A 20,367-nucleotide genomic window follows, 5' to 3' on the forward strand; every position below is an offset into this window, starting at 1 on the left:
ACGGGCCTGTTCTCTGCCACTTATCTTTACAAGCCTGCTCTGCTTTCCCGGGGCCTCGCGGGCTGGCTCCCTGAGACTTTGATCCTCACTTAAGGCTGGACATGTTTTCTGCGTGCGCTCCCCGAGAGCTGACTCAGCAAGAGGCTTCGCCATGTCACTGTCTTGCTCAATTCGAGCCGGAGTTCGATTCAGATCAGCTTTGACCTGGGGCGATTCGAGCTGTTTCATTTTCCAAACACTCGGGGATTTCCCAGGCTCCCTCACCTGTTTGTAACTTATGGATTCAAAGGACAGGGCAGCAGCGACCTGCAGAGAGCCCATGTGGCTCAGCCACTGCCCAGGGCCAGGGAGCCTGGGATGGTACGGGGCCCGCCCTGGGCGGCGGCCCGACTCCCCGGGCCTGTGCAGAGGTTGTCTGGCAACAAGCCGGATTCGGGAGCTGGAAGTGGGACCCGGGTGTGGGCTGGCCACCCAGCAGCACGAGCGTGTCCCCTGCATGGCTTTTTGGGGATCAATTCCTATTCGTTTGGAAAGCAGAGTTACAAAGAGAGGGGACAGAGAGTGAGGGAGGGGATGCAGGGTGAAGGAGGGGTCTTTATCTGCTACGAAGAGCCACGCACATTCATGGCGTCGTATGTCCCTCCTCAAGGCTGCCCGTCCCCATGGGTTCCAGCCAGGCACGGCCAGGCTCCTTGTCGGGGATGGCAAGGCGGGGGTGATCTTTTGATGGCGCCTCCAAGACCCCGTGTGGGGAAGAGCGTTCCAAGGGTGCCCCTTGCGTGGTTTAGATGGTTTCGAGACAGCCTCAGCTTCGCAGCACCAGGGTTTTGAAGATGTTTCCAGCTCATTTGCGGTCAGTGTCTGCAATGAGAGGCAGCATGAGGCACCAGGAGGGGCCCCGAACCCTGCGCTGCTTGGGTCCCCACTTCCAGAACCAGGGCCCAGGGGGCCGCATTCCCGTGCCAGCTTGTCCGTGGCCTCAGCCTGTCGAGGCCTTGACATGCGTAGCGCTGTGCTTCGCAGCACTGGAGAGGGAGGGCGCTGAAGGGCATCCCAGACAGGAGGCCCGTGACTGGTGAGCCCAGGCCTAGCCCCACCCTGTGTCTGAGGGACAGGCCAGCCAGGCGTCTCCCTTCTTGTCTCCCACCCCACCTCCCCTCCAATTCCTATCACAGAGCCCCGCGGGTCTCCATCCTTTGTCTTAGGAGGGGCCAGGGCCACATGTGGCTCGGACAGTGCGTTGTGGTGACTGACAGGTACTCCCTTCCCTGCTGCAGGCTACGGGAACACCACCGGGCCGCCGTCAGGGTCATCCGACGCATGCAGTACTTTGTGGCCAAGAAGAAGTTCCAGGTGAGTCTGCTGAGCCAGCTTGCCCTCCCAGCCTCTCTAGCTCTTGAGGGGAGGCCATCGTGAAGGCAGGCCTGAGTCCTCACTCCTCCTCTGGCGGACCCCCCTGTGAGGCCACAGCCAGGCCCTGGGACATGCTTCTGCCCAGTGGCCCTGGGGACAGAGCCACCATGGACTCAGGAGCACAGGGGGCATGTCGGCCTGCCCTATGCGTGGCACAGTCCCCTCGGCTACAGGGTGGCTCAGCTCCTCCTACATGGAAACAGCTGCAAGACAAAGACCGCAATGGCAGGGCTGCGGGCAGGCCGGCACTTGTTCTGGGTGTAGATGGGGCCGAGATGCAGATGGGACAGAGGTCCAGTACAGCGGGGGACCTGGGGGACTGGATCTGAGTCCCTCAGAACAGGCTTGAATGGCACCCTGACTCCACGTCGAGGCCACCCCACAACTGCTGTGGGAACCAGAATGTGGGGCCTTCTTGCTGCCCTCACCAGCGTCCCCCCACCATATACCAGGACAGCCTCCAGTCTGACCCAGCCTCCCACTAAAGGGAGGGTTGCCTCACACAGCTAGCCGGCTATGAGCTACCTACCAGTGGCTCACATGACTCAACTGGGTAGGTGGCACCCATGGCTCAGGCAGGGCCTGGAACATCTCACTGCAAGGGCGGCATGGGCTGCTGTTCCCAGCTGACCAGGAGGCCATGGAAGAGCCAGGGCCCAAGAATGGCCTGAGGCCTCTCCATCCGCCATGCTCCCACCTGGTGCTAGGGATGGGGCAGGGGTAGGAAGGGACTTCAGGCAACCTCAGGGGGCTCAGGTCAACTCAGGGATGACCCTGGGAGTAATGACAACAAGGCCTCCAATGGCTAATGGAGGGTGCAAAAGGTCACAGGGCATCAACCAGGGTGGGGACAGGGGCCACTGGACTCCAGATCCCCAGGAGGGCACAACCCAGGCCCCCCCAGGACTGGCTAGACTGTTAAATGTGGACAGTGTCTGGGGTCACCCTGCAGAGCCCTTGGCATCGTCCTGGGGGTGAGGTGGGGCCAGCTGAGAGTCCCCAGGTCCCTCTAGGCCTCAGGATGCAGGCAAAGGTCCCCAGGTTCACAGGAACCTTCCAGAAGCCCCAAACAGCCCCAGCTCCTTGCTCTGCTTCCTGTGCCCTGGTCCTCCAAGAGCCCAGACTAGCCTGGCAACAGACACTGGGCTAGGAGGCTTAGGCTGCAGCTAGCTGGGGTGGGAAAGGGCCTGGGCGGTGGGGACAGCCTCTGCCTGTGCCCAAGGCCTGAGGCAGGGCCTGCTCTGGGGGTGCTGGGGCCTGAGGCAGGGCCTGCTCTGGGGGTGCTGGGGCCTGAGGCAGGGCCTGCTCTGGGGGTGCTGGGGCCTGAGGCAGGGCCTGCTCTGGGGGTGCTGGGGCCTGAGGCAGGGCCTGCTCTGGGGGTGTGGTGCTCAGGGCCTAGGCAGAGCTCTGGGGTGCCGGGTCTGAGGCAGGGTCTCCTCTGGGAGGGTCTGTGTTTTCACTGGAAACTAGAGTGACAGCACCTCAGGTTGGGGTGGGCTCCCAGGGAGAGGTGGGTCTCGGCCCTGGTGTCTGAGCTTTGTTCCTCTCTTGTCCCTGTGGCTTGCCTGCGGCCTCCCGCCTCTCTAGCCCTGCCTGCCCTCCTGCCGGCCCGGCTGTAGGCTCCTGCCTGAGGCCAGCTCCAGGCCATGCTCCCTGCTTGGCAGATGCCACCGGACACCCTGCCTCCTTTGTTGTGGTTTCTGGGGCTGGCACCTGAACCCCATCTGTGGGTTCAGAGCTGGCAACAAGCCTGGGTACCTGGCCCCGCCCCCTAGCCCCCGGCCTGCACTGGCCTCCCTGCCCCCGGCCTGCACTGGCCTCCCTGCCCCAGGCCTGCACTGGCCTCCCTGCCCCTGGCCTGCACTGGCCTCCCTGCCCCCGGCCTGCACTGGCCTCCCTGCCCCTGGCCTGCACTGGCCTCCCTGCCCCCGGCCTGCACTGGCCTCCCTGCCCCGGCCTGCACTGGCCTCCCTGCCCCTGGCCTGCACTGGCCTCCCTGCCCCTGGCCTGCACTGGCCTCCCTGCACTGGCCTCCCTGCCCCTGGCCTGCACTGGCCTCCCTGCCCCTGGCCTGCACTGGCCTCCCTGCACTGGCCTCCCTGCCCCAGGCCTGCACTGGCCTCCCTGCCCCTGGCCTGCACTGGCCTCCCTGCCCCCGGCCTGCACTGGCCTCCCTGCCCCTGGCCTGCACTGGCCTCCCTGCCCCTGGCCTGCACTAGCCTCCCTGCCCCAGGCCTGCACTGGCCTCCCTGCCCCCGGCCTGCACTGGCCTCCCTGCCCCCTGCCTGCACTGGCCTCCCTGCCCCCGGCCTGCACTGGCCTCCCTGCCCCAGGCCTGCACTGGCCTCCCTGCCCCAGGCCTGCACTGGCCTCCCTGCCCCCGGCCTTGGCCTCCCTGCCCCTGGCCTTGGCCTCCCTGCCCCCGGCCTGCACTGGCCTCCCTGCCCCCTGCCTGCACTGGCCTCCCTGCCCCCGGCCTGCACTGGCCTCCCTGCCCCAGGCCTGCACTGGCCTCCCTGAACTGGCCTCCCTGCCCCGGCCTGCACTGGCCTCCCTGCCCCCGGCCTTGGCCTCCCTGCCCCTGGCCTTGGCCTCCCTGCCCCCGGCCTGCACTGGCCTCCCTGCCCCCGGCCTTGGCCTCCCTGCCCCCGGCCTGCACTGGCCTCCCTGCCCCGGCCTGCACTGGCCTCCCTGCCCCCGGCCTGCACTGGCCTCCCTGCCCCCGGCCTTGGCCTCCCTGCCCCGGCCTGCACTGGCCTCCCTGCACTGGCCTCCCTGCCCCCGGCCTGCACTGGCCTCCCTGCCCCCGGCCTTGGCCTCCCTGCCCCTGGCCTGCACTGGCCTCCCTGCCCCGGCCTGCACTGGCCTCCCTGCCCCCGGCCTTGGCCTCCCTGCCCCTGGCCTGCACTGGCCTCCCTGCCCCTGGCCTGCACTGGCCTCCCTGCCCCCGGCCTTGGCCTCCCTGCCCCTGGCCTTGGCCTCCCTGCCCCGGCCTGCACTGGCCTCCCTGCCCCGGCCTGAGCCCCCCAGCGCACAGGTTCTGATGATCTCTCTGGCCACAGCAAGCACGGAAGCCTTACGACGTGCGGGACGTCATCGAGCAGTACTCGCAGGGTCACCTCAACCTCATGGTGCGCATCAAAGAGCTGCAGAGAAGGTGGGCTGGGGCCGGGGCCGCCTGGCATGGGAACGGATCTCAAGGAGCCCAAGTCCCTGACCCCCAGAGAGAGCTTGGTCCTTTGCCCCCATCAGGTCTGGCAGCATAGAGAAGTGGGGCACAGAGACACCACAGTGGAAAGCAGCTGCTGCCCTGTCTCCAGTCTCAGTCCCCGTGGGGCTCTGCCCACCCGGCCAGGAGCTGAAAGCCCCAGACTATTCATACCTCCTGGGCTTCCGGCCTCAGTGCTGCCCTCAGGCTCCCCCAGGCCCACAGTGGCTGGTCCTCGGGGTGGGCTCAGGTTGCCCCCCGGGGCTCAAGGGCACCGGCAGGCCTCAGGGTGGCTGGGGGCTGCCAGACTGCAGCAGGCCTGGCATCTACAGGGCCGAGTCACCACGAGCTGTTCTCCACCTCCCCCCACCCAGGCTGGACCAGTCCATCGGGAAGCCGGCCCTGTTTGTCCCCCTCTCAGGTGAGTGGGCCTGTGCGGGTGTCAGCCTCTCCCCGCTGGGAGCCCAGCCACAGGAGGGACCCCACATCAAGCAAAATGGTTTGGGGATACTAAGCACCTCTTAGTCCCTTTAAACACCCAACTTCTGGGGGTTGTGAGGGGAGGGGCCGCGGGAGGGCACCAGCTCCAGCTGCAGGAAGCAGTGTACCCACTGGCCAACACGGCAGCTTGCCGGGACCCAGCGCTGACTCGTGCCAAGGAGGGACAGGGCCACACCTCCTCCTGAGGTTCAAGTTCAGGCAGAGGCCGGAACTCAAGAGCCCAGGACCCCCGTGTCTACCCTCCCACGCCCGACCACAGAGGTGTCTGCAAAATGTCCTTCCTGGGTCAGCATTTTTCATTTGGTGAGAGGAGGGAGAGGGGAGAGAGACTTTCTGCCCACTGGTTCACCCCCCAAGTGCGCAGAGCAGCCAGGACTGAGCTGGGGCCAGGCCCTGCCCTGGGGCCCAGCCAGGTCTCCCAGACACCATGTGGGACCCTGGAGCCTGCTGCATCCCGCCCCCAGCCCCAGTGCCGAGTCTGCATTAGCAGGAAGCTGGGGTCAGGCACTGAACCCAGGCCCCCTGCCAGCTCCCCCTCCCCAGGCTCATGCAGGGCCCCCACTGATTCTCAGCCCCTCCCACAGAAAAGACCAAGGACCGGGGCAGCAACTCCGTGGGTGCCCGCCTGCACCGGGTGGAGGACAAGGTAGGCCCATTCGCATGCTGGTGGTCCGGGGGTCCCCTCCCACTGCCGCCCACAGTGCCTCCCATTCCCTCACTGGCATGGCATGGGCTTGCGGTGTCCACAGGGGCGGCCTGGCCTGCATGTGCGCCAGGAGCCAGAGGCCTTCCCACTGGGCCTTGCCTCGATGCTGGCCCCACTTGGGGTTGGCCCTGTAGCTCCCCCAGCACAGAAGTAGTAGCTAGCATCAGGCTCCCAGTATCAGGGGGAAGGGCTACCTGCTGTGTGTCCCGGCCCAGGGTGCTGGGGCAAGGACCAGCTCAGCTGCCACACTGCCTCGCCATGTCCTGCACAGCACTGGGAACTCTTTACCACTGCCCCTGATCTGGCCACCAGGGCCCCGGGCCACATGGACAAGCCATCCCTCAGGAGCTTTCTCGGGTGACCCAGTGGGACCAGGCCACGGGACTTTCACTGGCCCTGGGAGCCCACATGGTTTAGGGTGGCTGTTATCTCACTGAGCAACTCGCCCGGCCCCAGGACTTTATCTGAAAGTAACCAAGAAGCTAAAAATAGCGGGATTTGGGCCTGGCAGGGCGCGCGTCTGCGGCTCCGTCTCCCCGGCAACGCCGGGCTCTGGCCCACGTCCACCCCGGCTGCAGCTGGGCAGGAGAGCCAGAGCACAGCCCAGCGCAGGCTCCAGGGCACCAGGTGGCTTCCCCTCCTGGGCCCACACTCTGCCCCAGGCAGGGAGAGCCAGGCCTTAGCAGAACATCGCTCACAACCCAGGCCCGAAGCCCCAGGGGCCTGGCCACCTCGCATCCACACTGGTCTTCACCAGGCGCCCAGCCAGGGCAAGATGTGGGCCCATGTGGCAGGTAGGAGGGTGGATCTCAGAGGTGCCAAGGGTTGGGCTCATGACCCCCATACGCTCCTGCACAGTGGGGAGCCACTTTTTGGGGAAGCCGGGCACTGATCCACCCTTTGCCCGGGGCCCCCTCACGAGCTGCCCAGCCTGCCCCTGGCAAAATCTACAGTGGTCTTCCCTGCACCCCTCAGCCGGGTCCCCTTGTTTCCAGAACAGCCCCAGTCCCTGCCTGGGCCCATGCTGACCCAGCCTCTCTGTGGTCACACAGGATGCAATCCTGTGTCCTTCAGGAGGGGCAGCGGGCGAAGGGCAGGCCCCCTTCCCAGGCCTGAGTCACAGGTGTCTCCCATGAGCTGGGGGGAAGGGGGGTCTAAGGACAAGGACACAGGGCTGGACTGACCAAGGCCAGGGTGGTGGGCTGAGGGGGGCCAACATTGGCCTTGGGGTGCAATCGCAGGCCTGTGTGTCAGCAGATTCAAGGACAAAGGGCCATGTTCCGGAATCCCCTGGTCCCCAGGAACAAAGCTCTGCAGGCTGGGGCCCCTAGCAGCCTCAGCCACGCGGGTCCAGGCTGGGGAGGGGACCCTCGGCAGCTCCCCCCGAGCAGCAGGATCCCTGCCCGGGCCCTCCAAGGTAGGAGTAGCACTCACAATTCCCACCAAGTATCAGACCCCCTGAGGGGTCTGACCCGGCCCCAAACTCCAGGTTATCGCAGGGCCAGCAGGCGTGTGCTGCCCAGGGAGCTCAGCTGATGGCAGCCTGCCCAGTCCTGCCCCTGCCCCTTTGCACTGCCCCTTGGGGACAGACCCTGGGAAAGGGCCTGGCCAGCCCGACCATGCCTGTTATCAGGACGGCCATCGGGATCATAAACAACCAAGCACAATCCTGTTGGCCTCAGGCGGGCAGTCAGGCACAGGAAATCCAGCAGCCACCGGCCTTCAGTGCTGATGCCAGCTGCCCGGCAGGGCCCAGCCGGGCCTGGCCACCCCCAGCCCCCCCAGCTGCCTTCTCAGCCCAGGGAGAACCCAGGCCGATCACTCAGGCAGCAGGGCGGGGGCTGGGAGCGTCCACCTCGAGGCCAGTCTCCCAGCTCATGTTCAGCACGGCAGCCCCGCTGCCAGGGACAGCCCTTCCTGGAGGCGAGGGCTCAGGCATGGGTCCCTATCCCAGAGGCCGTAGGCTCAATCCCCTGGCATCTCACACTGGCTTTGCCAGCCTCGCCCTGCCGCATGCAGGCCAGTACCCAGTCCTCTGTGCTCAAGCCCCACCGGGCTCCGCTCCTGCAGAACCCACAAAGGGAGGCCAGCTGTGGCAAGGCCCAGAGAGTGGGCTAGGCGCCCATGCCCCCTGTCCCACCCCAGCAGATTCTCCCAGTTCGGGCCCAGGACCTGCCGTGCACAGCCAGGAAACTCGCTCTGTTTTTTGCCGGAAATGTTTCTGGCCGAGAACAGATACGGAGTCCGGGCTTCCCTGCTCCGGCCAGGGGCTGTGGTGTGGGAGGGGGCCCTCCACCTGCCACTGCCACCTGCTGCCGCGTCCTGGTGTCCTGGGGGAGTACGCCCCAGCCCCGGGAAGCTCACAGCTGTGTGGTCCTCCCCTAGAAGGAGACCCCTGTGCACAGGGACCGCTCTCCATCCCTGCTACCCACCGGACACCTCTTGCTTAAGCTCCTCCTCCCAGCTGCCCTCCTCAGCCCTGGGCACTGCTGTCGGCATGGTATCCTCCCTGCCTGGGTGCTGGCATTATGTAGGCAGCTGCAGCGATCTGCTGCCGTGTGTTCTGTGCCCTGTGGAGCCATCCCGGGCTGGGGCTTGCCACCTGGCTTCTGTTTCTTGCGCATCAGTTTTGACAAGTTAGTCTTAACGCTTGGGAGACTCTTTGCTTTCCAACTTCTGGACGTCCGTTCTTCATAGTTCACACTCGCAGTTGCATCTCTGCGCCTTCATCCCTTCCCCATCCGGGTGTCTCTCTGTCTCTCCACAGTCAGTTTTGTCTTTGTTTTCTCCTTCCGCCTATGGGCCCCTCACCCACTCTCACCCTGTCACTGCTCAGACGTTCCATCTACCACCGCCTCCCCAGGCACGTTAACGGAGCGGGATTGCAAGTGGAACAGATCAAAGCTGTGCCCATGTGGGGTGCTGGCACTGCAGGCGGCAGCTTCACCTGCAATGCCCTAGCACTTACATGTTTTTCTAATTTCCATCATGCCCTCTTGCTTACCCAGGAATCAGGCAGCAGAGTGACAAGCGTTCTTACACAGCGCAGCCCTGTGGTCACAGGGAGTGGGCTGGAGGACCTGGGGACCCCTGGGTTGTGGAGAAGCAAGTGGTCAGCTCGCATAGTCACTTCCTGTGTGCTCTCAGAAGGAGGGGGCGTCAGCTGGGCCCCGTGCACGCAGGCCCTCTGTCCCTGTCCCAATCTGCTACCCCTCCACCCAGGAATGTTTTTGTCTGCTGGGAAAGCGTGGGGTCGGCTTCTGTCTGGCTTTCTCCGAAGCCTCGCAGTTCCCCAAGGGGCCCGCACCATCTTGCTTTCCCATGGGCCCCTTCTAAACCCTTCACTTGCAAATGCCAGGCTTCCCCCTCCTTGGGGGCTCATTTGCATTTCCTAATGACTAAGGGTGTTGAGCAACTTTCCATGTGCTTATGAGCCACTCAAAGCCTCCTTTGGTGCCGTGTTTACTCAACTCCCTTGCCATTTTCTAATTAAGTAGTCAGTCCTGGTATTGAGGTGCCTGAGTTTTTTTCTATGTTCTGGACACAAGTTCTTTATCCGATGTGCGATATACCCTATAGGGCTTGGAAATCCGCTCTCCCGTGCCCTGGCTATCTTTTCACTTGCTTCGTGATGCCTTTTCAGTCACAAATGTTTTAATTTTAATGAAGTCCAATCTGTTCTTGTTGGTGCGGTTCACACTTGAACCTTCTGTCACAGACTTCTCTGCCTAATGCAAGGTCACAAATATTTTCTATTATTTTTTTCTTGCAAAACTTGTATAGCACAAATCTTCTTTTTAAAAAAATCTATTTCTTTATTTGAAAGGCAGAGTCAGAGGGAACACATTCTCCCATGTGCGGGTTCACTCCCCAAATGGCTGCGACAGCCAGTGATGTGCCAGGCTGGAGCCAGGACCTTCTTTCTGGTCTCCCACATGCGTGCAGGGGCCCAAGCATCCTCTGCTGCTTTCCCAGGCGTAAGCTGGAAACGGGATAAAACTTGAGGCAGCCAGAACTTAAACTGCCGCCTGTACAGAATGCCAGCTCTGTGGGCAAGCAGCCTAACCCACTACCACAGAGCAATGGCCCCAGAACTGACTGCTGCATTTGGGTCTATATTTTTGAGGTAGTTTGTCAGTGGAGCATGAGATAAACTCTAAGTTTTCCTTGATGGGTTTTGTTAAATTTATTGCTGCCCAGTTACATTCCCAGAGAAGTGCGGCGATTCTGTCAGAATCCAGGCCACCACAGACGTCAGGGTCCCCCCCAGACCCTCCGCTCTCTGTGGACTCGCCTGCCCAGCCCTAGGACTGCCTTGCTCCACCGTGACCATTACAGCTTTATCCAAGTTTTGAAATCAAGTCATATGCATCTTTTGATTTTCTTCCTTATTTAAATTGTTTTTACTCATCCTAAAAGTTATGAATTTACATATCGGTTTTTAGGATCAACTTGTCAATTTTTACAAAAACAGAAAAACATATCTACTGGGCCTCTGATATGCAATGTGTTGAATCTACAGTTCCAAAGAAAACTCACATATCCAGAAGTCGAGTCTTATAATCCATGAACATGGTACATCCCTCCACTTATTCAATCTACCCATTTCTGCTTTGAGGCGCATACAGTTTACACTTATTTGGTTTTACTCTTAAATAATTGTATTGGTCATGCTACCATTAATAGAAGCATTTTCCAATTTGCCTTTGAATTGTGCAATCCTGGCTGCAGATACACAATTGCATCGATTTCGTCAACTGCTGCCTTGCCACCCTGGTCCCTTTGGACCTACACACAGGGCCGTGCTACGTGTGAATTACGACAGCTTGTTTCACTTCTCTTACACTCCTGTTTTCATAAAGGATATTCACTTTTAAAGATTTATTCATTTATTTGAAAGGCAGAGTGAGAGGGAAAGGGAGAGACAGAGAGATCCTCTATCCACTGGTTCACTCCAAACGGCCACAAGGGCCATAGCTGGGTCAGTCCAACACTAGCAGCCAGGAGCTTCTTCTGGGTCTCCCACGTGGGTGCAGCGGCTCCAGCGCCTGGACCATCAACCACTGCTTTCCTATGTGCGTTAGCATTGATCTTGCCCCTGTGTTACTTGCGATTTATTCTTTGGATCTTCTGTCCGGGACCACTTTTGTTCTGGTTGAAATGCTCATTCCAGCTTCCTCCAGTGAAAGTCGGAGCCTCCCTGACTTTCCTTGTTTGAAAGGGCCACTTCCTGTCATTCTGACAAGCATCTCCACCACCCAGAACCCAGCGTGCTTCCAACAAGGAAGCACTCCTCTCTTGTCCCAGGGCCACAGGTCTGTGTTTGTACTCACTCCTGTCACATCACAGTAGCCACACCAGGCTGCACAAACCACTGCTGCTGTCAGTCTGTGTGTGGTGCCTGGTATCTTCATGGTACAGACTCTTCTGCTCCAATCACAGGTCTCCTTCTGTAGTCCATTAGACATGTGTTATAAACCACTGCTTGTGTAATCTAGTCCCATTAAATGCGTGGTGTAGACTATCAGACATTGTGGTATAGACCATTACCAGTGTAGTACAGACCCATCAGATGTGTGGTGTAGATCCATCACGTGGTGTAGGCCATCAGATGTGCTGTGTAGACCATTACACATGTGGTATAGATGATTACACATGTGGTGTAGACCATTACATGTATGATGTAGATCATGATCTGTGTGGTATAAACCATCACATGTGCGGTGTAGACCATGACCCATGTGGTGTAGACCATGACCCGTGTGGTGTAGACCATGTCCTGTGTGGTGTAAACCATGACCCGTGTGGTGTAGACCATGACCTGTGCGGTGTAGACCATGTCCCGTGCAGTGTAGACCATGACCCGTGCAGTGTAGACCATGACCCGTGCGGTGTAGACCATGTCCCATGCGGTGTAGACCATGACCCGTGTGTTGTAGACCATGTCCCGTGCAGTGTAGACCATGACCCGTGCGGTGTAGACCATGTCCCGTGCGGTGTAGACCATGACTCGTGTGGTGTAGACCATGACCCGTGTGATGTAGACCATGTCCCGTGCGGTGTAGACCATGACCCGTGTGGTGTAGACCATGACCCGTGTGTTGCAGACCATGACCCATGTGGTGTAGACCATGACCCATGCAGTGTAGACCATGACCCGTGTGTTGCAGACCATGACCCATGTGGTGTAGATCATGACCCGTGCAGTGTAGACCATGACCCGTGTGGTGTAGACCATGACCCATGCGGTGTAGACCATGACCCATGCGGTGTAGACCACCTCATTCATACCTATTTCTCTTATTCAGGGTACAGTCTCCATACTGTGCCCCAGATAATCCATTGATCCATCTTGCTCACTACCGATTTCTTCAGCGTCGTCTAATCTGCTGGTAGTTTACGTGGTGAGTTCTCCGCCCTGGCCACTGCTCTCATCACTTGCAGATACTGTGGGTCCCTCGCTGCCCCACCCGCCGATGCGCTCAGCTTACCCTGCCCTGGGCCTCTCCAGCAGCCTGCCCGTGCTTGGAGAGCTGTTTCCTCTCCATCCCAGGCTCTGATGCCGAGGCCGTTTGGTTTTCATTTTTCCTGCCAGCTCTCAATTACTGTCTCGTTTCTTCTGTGTTTTGTTGAATACAGTTGTGAGCTCATGTACCTTAAAGCTTTATCTGTGGAAATCTGTGAGAGCCAGTGTGAAGCTGGGGTCCTGGGGGCAGAGCTGAAGGCCCCAACCAGGAGCCCACAATGGCCACCCCTTCACCCTGCAGGAAGGCCGCGTGCTCCCAGGGTCCCTGGACAGCAGCCCATCCCAGGTGCAGCCTACCCTCTGCTCTCCAGGCTCTGTCTTGGGGAACCCTGAGCCCCACCATTCTTGCCTGGGGCCTCCTTCCCAGTGACCAGCTTCTGCTTGCCCTGGCCTTGCCCTTCCTGCCTACAAGCGCCTTGCAACGGGCATGGGCCATAGCGTCAGAAGGCAGGACGGGCAGCCCTGCCCCCGGCCCAGTTCATGGTCCCCAAACTAGCGGCTCTTGACTGACAGGCGGTAAATAGGCGCGGCGTGGGGCTCTGCCTGATCAAAGGGCTGCCTTAGCCGCCACCGTGAGCCTGCTATTCTGGGAACGGGTTATTTTAAGGTTCGTGTATTTTTCCTTTCCTGAGGAGCCGTCTTAGTGGACGGCGGAGTCCCGAGGTGCTGGGCTCTTGGTCCCACCACACAAGTGCTGTTTTGTCTAGGGTTGCAAAGATAACCCTATAATGAAAGCAGCGTCTGAGGCTGGGCCTTGCCACCCAGGTCCTGGGTGGGGATGGGCGTGTGGGCAGGACGGGGGAACCAGAACTCCTTCGGCCTGCCCCCCAACTCATGTCCACTACCCCCAGGCAGGCCTCACCAAGAGTGAGGCTCAGCGGCCTCCTGAGACAGCCCAGCCTCGGCCGACAGCTCCCCATGGGGAGGCTTCAGCGAGTGACACCTGAAGTCCACACCAGAAAGGTGATGGCGGCTCTGGCTGGCCTGGGTGTGGACAACAGACTGACATGTGCATGCCTGGCGGGGCCAGTGCTGGTACAGAGAACCCTGGCGGGGACCCACGGGACATGCTTGGAGCGTGGGGCGGGGCGGGGCGGGGCAGGCAAGGACCTGGGCCACTCTCTGTGGGGCTGGAACCCCCCCACCCCATCTTGCCAGGTGCTCCTCTGCCCCCAGGCTATGCCAGGTCCCCCCTCCTTGGAGCCCCCAGGCTCCTTGCTGAACCTGAGGAAGGCAAGTCCAGGAGAGGCTGGGAGCTGGGATACCCTCACCCCCTGGCCCCCAGCTTGGGTATGCATCTGCGCCTGCCGTGGGAGCTGCAGACCCAGCCCCACCACCCTGACTCCTGGGCTCCTGACAGCCCCTCACACTGGCCAGCCCCTCCCGCCAGTCAGTGCAGGCTGCTATAGGACTGGTATGAGCCAACGTTAGCTTTGGGACAATGCCACCCACGGCTCCCTTCCTTCCCCCCCCACCCTGCCCCACCCCCACCCAGGGGGGTCCACCAGGAGGCAGCCTGTGTGACTCCATCCCCACCCAGGCAACCTGTGAGCTGTGACCTCCGCCCACCCCTTGCCCAGCCTGCCCTTCTCTATCACCAATGGGAGGAGGCCGTTGGCACCACTGTGCCCAGCACTGCCAGGGGAACCCTGTGCAGACCCTGGCCCACCTAAGGAGGCCCCTGTGTGAAGGCCGCAGGGCTGGGGTGTCTCAGAGAGTTCTGAGGCCAGCCAGCCAGCACCTTGCTGGACCCTGGCTCAGCTGCGTCCTCCTGCTCACGGCCCGGGTCCCTCCCTTCCATGGCAGGAGTTCCGTCAGGGCCTCTCCCCAGAGTCCCCCCCGAGGGCTGATAGGACAGAACCTGTCACCTCCCACACAGAGCCCTGTGTGTCCCAGCCCAGCGCCCAAGACCTGGCCGCACGGACGGCGTGGAGCCTCGGCCAACCTCAGAAAAACATGTATTTTGGTCAAAATGGGCCCCTTTTTCCAGCGTGTCCCCCTGAGGGTCAGGGCTCAGCCTGCCCCCGGTGGCTTCTGCATATTAAACAGCGGCTTGGTTGCCACCAAAAATAGATGTCCCCGCCGGAGCTCGGCCCCTCGGCCCCCGGAGGGACCGGCCTGGTCAGGGTGAGGCTCGGCCCGCTTCCCGGGGGGCAGGGGCTGCGCGGCGGCCACGGAAAGCCCGGGGAGCCGCTGGCGGGTGCAGGCCAGCGGGTCCCGCAGCAGCGGGGCGTCCGGCCCGGTCCCGCGCCCACGGGTGCCGGCCTCGGGCCTCGCTGTGCGCCACAAAATGGCGGCCGCTACGTGCGGCGCGGGGGCCCTGAGGGCTGCGAGCCGCCACGCGGGAGCAAGCCCGGCCTCGGCCCCGAGCCGGGGCAGATGGAAATTTCTGTGGATTCGACGCGGGCCGGGGCTGTTTGGCTTGGCAGCGGGCTCCCTCCCCACCCCGCTCCCCGGCCGCTTCCCGCTCCCTCCCTCGCCGCCTGGCTCCCGCGGCCTGGAGGCGCCCCGCCCCCGCCCGAGGCCCGCGCCCGGAGCCGCCCGGCCGACAGAGGGGCCTCCCGGAGGCCCCGCGGCAGCCGGGGGCGCCCCACGCGGGGCCGGCACCGCCTGCCTCGGCCGGCGCGGCCGGCGGGGGAGGGCCGCCCTCTGAGGGGGCTGCGCCCCAGAGTGGGCTTCCCGCCCCTCCCCCGCCCGCGGCCGCGCACAGCGCCCCTCTGTTCCCGCCGTGCACGCAGCCGTCGTGGGGGAAGTGAGGTGCCCGGCCGCCCGCGCAGCTGGGCCCCGTCCAAGGCGCCTGCCCGCGCCCAGCCGCTCCCTCCCGGCGGGGCCTGAGGAGGACCAGGCACCCTCCACGACGGGCCACTCCTGCTCCCACACAGGGTGACAAGGGCCCACTCAGAGCCCAGGTGCTTGGTGCCGTGCCAGCCACTAGGACGGGCCGCCCACACTCACGCTTCTGTGCTCAGGGAACAGACCCTGAAATGAAACAAATGGCAGCAAATGAAACAAATGGCACATGGGACCCTGCTGTGGAATCATGCCACCCTCCCCTTCTCACCCTCCTCCCCCTTCTCACCCTCCTCCTTCTCACCCTCCCCCATCTCACCCTCCTCCCCCTTCTCACCCTCCTCCTTCTCACCCTCCCCCATCTCACCCTCCTCCCCCTTCTCACCCTCCTCCTTCTCACCCTCCCCCATCTCACCCTCCTCCCCCTTCTCACCCTCCTCCCCCTTCTCACCCTCCCCTTCTCACCCTCCCCCTTCTCACCCTCCTCCCCCTTCTCACCCTCCCCCTTCTCACCCTCCCCCTTCTCATTCTCCTCCCCTTGTCTCCATTCTCACATGTCACCCAGCCTCCCCTGTCGCCCATAATCTACATGGTCAGTCCTTCCTTTATGCTGTCATTCAGTGCCTCTGTCATTCTTCACTCCTCCTTCACACTGCCAGGCATTCCCTTGTTTTGGCTGGACACTGGCTATGTGCCCAGGGCTGCCCCTGGGTCAGGGTACAAGCTGGGCCGGCTGGGTGCTACCACGGGTGGGACCAGGTAGAACGTTCGTCTTTGCTCCTCTGGTGTTGTGAGGGTCACGTGGGCCATGAGCACGATCCTGGGCCTCTTGCCAGAGCCCATGTGGTCCACAGAGCCAGCCCAGGATGGTGGCCGGCCCGGTTCCTTGGGTCCCCCCGCCATCTTCCAAGGCCAGACAGCATCCTGTGCGCATTGGGCCACCGTCACAGCAACACCCAGCCCCCGCTCTCTCAGCTGCCCAGCGAGACCTTGTTCTACAGCAGAGCCTGCCCTACATGACCCCAGGGCAGGGGCACAGGCACGCTGCTCAGGGCTTGGAGGTGAGGCCTGCCCCGCCGCCGGGAGCCTTCCCCAGGGCTCACCGGAGCGTCCTCCTACTGCGGTCGGACCCCCACGCTGACACCAGTCCCCCAGAGCTAGCACAGGCCCTGGCTGCCAGAGCACCCCAGCCCACCTGCCTGCCCCAGCTCACAGTGCCCAAGGCAGCTGAGGAAGAAGCTCCCACAGGGCTGCGGGTGGGGGTCCTGCCTCAGAGGCGCCCCCAGAGAAGGGGGGTGGGGCTGACAGCGGGGAAGCACCTGGTTTCCCAGGCAGGCAAGCACTGTTGGCTGTTCTTCCCATTGCAGGCGGCCGGGACCATGCCCGCCTCCCCAACCCCCATTGCTCTGCCGTGCCCACCCACGCCACCTGACAGATGTGACGGTGACAAGACGGCCGGCAGGGCTGAGCATGGCCCCAGTGCCCATGAAGGCAGCCTTTATCTGCTCCGTAAATGGTCCCTGTGTGGCGGGACGCTGTGCCGGTGCCGGGCCTAACCCCCAATCTGCAGGAGGAGACCTCACAGCACAGGGCTGGTGGCGAGTGGTGGCAGCCCGTCCCCCTGAGGCACAAAGGGGCATTGTTCCCACCTCACCTGGGCTTGCAGTGGCATCCCAGCAGCAGCAGGATTCCATGGGACTGGGGACCAGGCCAGGGCTGCAGCCCACAGTGGGCCATGCAGGAATGGGCCCACTCATGCGCTCAGCCTTGCTCTTCCTCCCCTGCCCTCCATCTCTCCCACAGGCCTGGCATCCCTTCCCTGGCTGAAGCTCCCGGCCCCCCAACCCCAATGCCCACAGCCGCACCAGCTACACGATAAGCCCCGCGCCTGCCTGGCCGCCCACCCTCTACCCTCTCGCTGGACCCCAAGACCTCCTTTCCGGCATCTGGCCACCTTGTCACTTGGCAGTTTCTGCAGAGGTAGGGACAGGGTGCATGTGGCCCTGACCCTGGGTGCCACCTCTGCTCTTGTCCTTCTCCTGTGTCCCAGCCCCTCAGGAAGCCAGCTGGTGGCCCACCCAGCACATGGCCCATGCAGCCTGCAGGGCTGCACCATGGTGGGCCGAGCAGTGCCCATAGTGATCTGTACCTTCCCTTACCCCTAGGTCCCCACCACGGCTTGGCTGCCATTCTGCCATCCGTGAGCCAGCAAGGCCAAGGGACCCTCACCCAGCAGCAGGAGGCACTGTTACCATCTGCAGACCTCACTGGGGCTGCCCCCAGGCACAGGGCGTACCTGCCCACCTGGCCAAGAGCTCGCAGCCGGGCAGCACCGACCTTCACAGACTCCCTAGGTGACTGCAATCCACTGCCCGTGTGCTCATTAACATAATTGCAAACAGAATGGATCTTTCCTGATTTTGCGTAAACAACAGCTTGAAATAGTTTAGGATCCTTGCAGGTATCGGATGAAGTTCTCACTAGGGCCTGGTGTTCAGTTCCCCTCGCTGGAGACAAATGTGAAAACTGTGTGTTTCTGACAAGAAAATGAAGCAACTCTTAGAGAAATGTCACTGAATTGGCACAGGGAAAATTGTCTGTAAATGGGGCACAATGCTTGAGGCTCGCCCAGCCGCGTGCCCAGGACACCTGGTCAGCCAGGACGAGGGGTCCAGGTGTGCGCCCAGGAGGAATCTGCAGCTGGGTCCAAGCAGACACCTGCACGGGCCAGCGTGCTCACCATGAGTAAAGGGGGCTGGTGGAAAGTCAGGGGGCTCAGGCCATGCCCCGTGCCATAAGCAGGGCGGTGGAGCCGAGAGAGAGATCTCCAGCCGCTGGTTGGTTCACTCCCCACATGGCTGCAGCAGCCAGGGCTGAGACTTGGAGCTCCACCCAGGGCCCACATTAGGTTTTGGGCCATTCTCTGCTGCCTTTCCAGGCTATTAGCAGGAAGCTGGATGGGAAGTGGAGCAGCCAGGACTTGAACTGGCACCCTCATTGGGTGCTGGTGCCTCAGGCAGCAGTGTTACCTGCAAAGCCACAGGGTCTTCACCTCACTGCCAGGGTGCAGCTGCAGCTCCAACAGCGACCATGCAGCCCTGAATCCCACGACAGGGCTCGCTGGACCTTTCCAGAAAAGCAACCCAACCCTCATCCAAGTCATGAGATACCTAACTGCTGTGACGGGCGGGGTGGACAGGCCAGGCCCACGCAGCCAGCAGGAGGGGCCACCCTACCCTGAGCCCCCTTTGGACTTGCTGCACCAGCCCCGCTTGTGCCACAAGAAATGGAGATGCCGGGTGCACGGCGTTCCCGGGCACCTGGAACAGTTACCATTCCCAGGAGTCCGAAAAGGGCCCAGCATGCTGTGGTGTGCCAAGGCCCACTCAGGCTTGCCTTGTTTCCCAAAGCTTAGTCAGTAGGTTTTCTGTTCTGAATGTTTGTTCATTTATTTGATAGAGCAATAGGGGAGACAGGGAGCGAGGTCTCCCCAGATGGCCATAACAGCCAGGACAGGGTCAGGCTGAAGCCAGGGGCCCAGAGCTGCAGAGCCTGGTGCCAGCCCTGTTGCCAGCCCTGCTGCCTCCTGGGCACATGAGCAGAGAGCCGGATCTGAGACAGAAGGCCCAACACTGGTTCAGGCATGCCAGGATACACTGTGAGTAGCCGTTCCTCTCTGAGCTGTGCAGCAGGTCACTGGGAACAGGGCAAACCCAGCCACCTTGTGTGTGATGCCGGCCGTATGGAGCAGACAGGGGACCCAGGCTGCGCAATGTGAGGTGCCCAGAGCACTGAGCCTGGCGAGCAGACTCATGGCCGTTGAGGAGCCGGCCCTCCCCTGTCCTGTACCCTCTCCCTGTGGGGTGCGCCGGTCTCGGGGTCCTCTGCGATGGGAAGGAGACAGCAGCGGGGTCCTGGCCTCACCCGCCTCTTACCACCTCGCAGGCTCAGCAATGGAGTCAGCAGGCAGCTATGAGCTGCCCCAGCGCCCACCAGAGGCCCCACACTTGCTCATGGTGGGGCAGCCAGGGAACAGCCCGCCCTGCCCGAGGGGGCGGGTGCCTTGACCTCAGCCCCCGGCACGCAGGGACGCCGCTGGGAGTCTCACTTGGTTCCCAAGTTGCCTGCGTGCCCTTGTCACAAAGCGGAGTGAGTGGGACAATTAGGCGCTGAAGCTGGCTAATTATTCTCTAGAGAGAAGAAATGCGGGTTCATTATTGTAATGAGCCCTGGGCTCCACTCTCAGGATGGTGGCCCCTCGCCTCCCAGGCCACCATGGGGTGGGGGAGGGCAGCAGCATGGCCTGGGCCCCTCTCTCTCTCTCTCTTCAGCACAAACTCCCATGCAGTTCCCAGGCGAGGCCCCTGCGGGTGCGGGGAGACCCTTCTTCCCCCAGCGCTCTCCTTTGTCCCCTGGGGGGCTGCTGGCTTCCCTCGCTTTCCTGAACACAGGCTCAGTCCTGGAGTCCCCCAGCCCTGTGGCTCGCCTCCCTTCCCCAGTCTTGCCCCAGCGTCAGCGGGATCAGGGCACCCACACAGCCGTAGCCCTCATGTGGGGAGGACAGTTGCTCTTCTGGGCGCCTGGCCAGCATACCTGGAGCCCTCCCTGCTGTGCCCCTGGCCCGGCGCCCGGCACGTGGCACGGGGAGTGCCTGCCTCCCACCCCTCGTTGGCTACCGCGTGGGCACGTCTCCCCAGGATAGACCTGCTCGTGCCCCTGCGTCGGCGGCAGCTCCTCCTGGCATTGAAGAGCTGTCCCTGGTTCAAGATTGCCCTGCCTAATTACAGAGCAGGGTAACTGCTAGAGGGGGCAGCGCGGGCAGCCGGGGAAGACCTCAGGGAGGGGCCTCTGGAAATAGCAGCAGCAGCTATGAATAGCTCTCGGCTCGCTGGCCTGGGAGGGAAACAGGCGGCTGACCGTGGCTTCCCGTGGCCGCTCTGCGGCACGTTGCTGGGGGGCAGGGCGGACGGGCTGCATGGATAGGAAGGAAACCGGAGGACAGGTGGCGCAGGTGGCCGTGAGGGCACGAAGGAGGTAGGCGGGCTGGTAGGCAGCCTTCAGTTCTGCGTCATTCACCCGGTACAGAGGTGTTCAGCGAAACCTGTGCCCGGCTCACTTGCCTAAGCATGGCGGGGGCGGGGAACCAGGCCCCCAAGGGCCACCTGCACGGAGCGCAGGAGGGAGATGGACAGACGGACAGGTGGCTGGCTGTAAGAGGGCCGG

At 62.4% G+C, this 20,367-nt stretch overlaps 1 protein-coding gene across 1 annotated transcript in view; it reads left to right on the top strand.

The window, feature by feature from the left end:
• Window positions 1–20,367, top strand: part of KCNQ1 (potassium voltage-gated channel subfamily Q member 1) — a 191,879-nt gene that overhangs the window by 158,820 nt on the left and 12,692 nt on the right. The window contains exons 12-15 of the mRNA XM_040970953.1: window positions 1,278–1,353; window positions 4,476–4,570; window positions 4,996–5,042; window positions 5,707–5,768. Of these exons, the coding sequence (XP_040826887.1) occupies window positions 1,278–1,353; window positions 4,476–4,570; window positions 4,996–5,042; window positions 5,707–5,768 (280 nt within the window). The remainder of the gene's footprint in view (window positions 1–1,277; window positions 1,354–4,475; window positions 4,571–4,995; window positions 5,043–5,706; window positions 5,769–20,367) is intronic.

The sequence above is a fragment of the Ochotona curzoniae genome, unplaced genomic scaffold (genome assembly GCF_017591425.1).
Source record: "Ochotona curzoniae isolate NIBS_2020 unplaced genomic scaffold, NIBS_Ocur_1.0 scaffold_4937, whole genome shotgun sequence".
NCBI lineage: Eukaryota > Metazoa > Chordata > Mammalia > Lagomorpha > Ochotonidae > Ochotona > Ochotona curzoniae.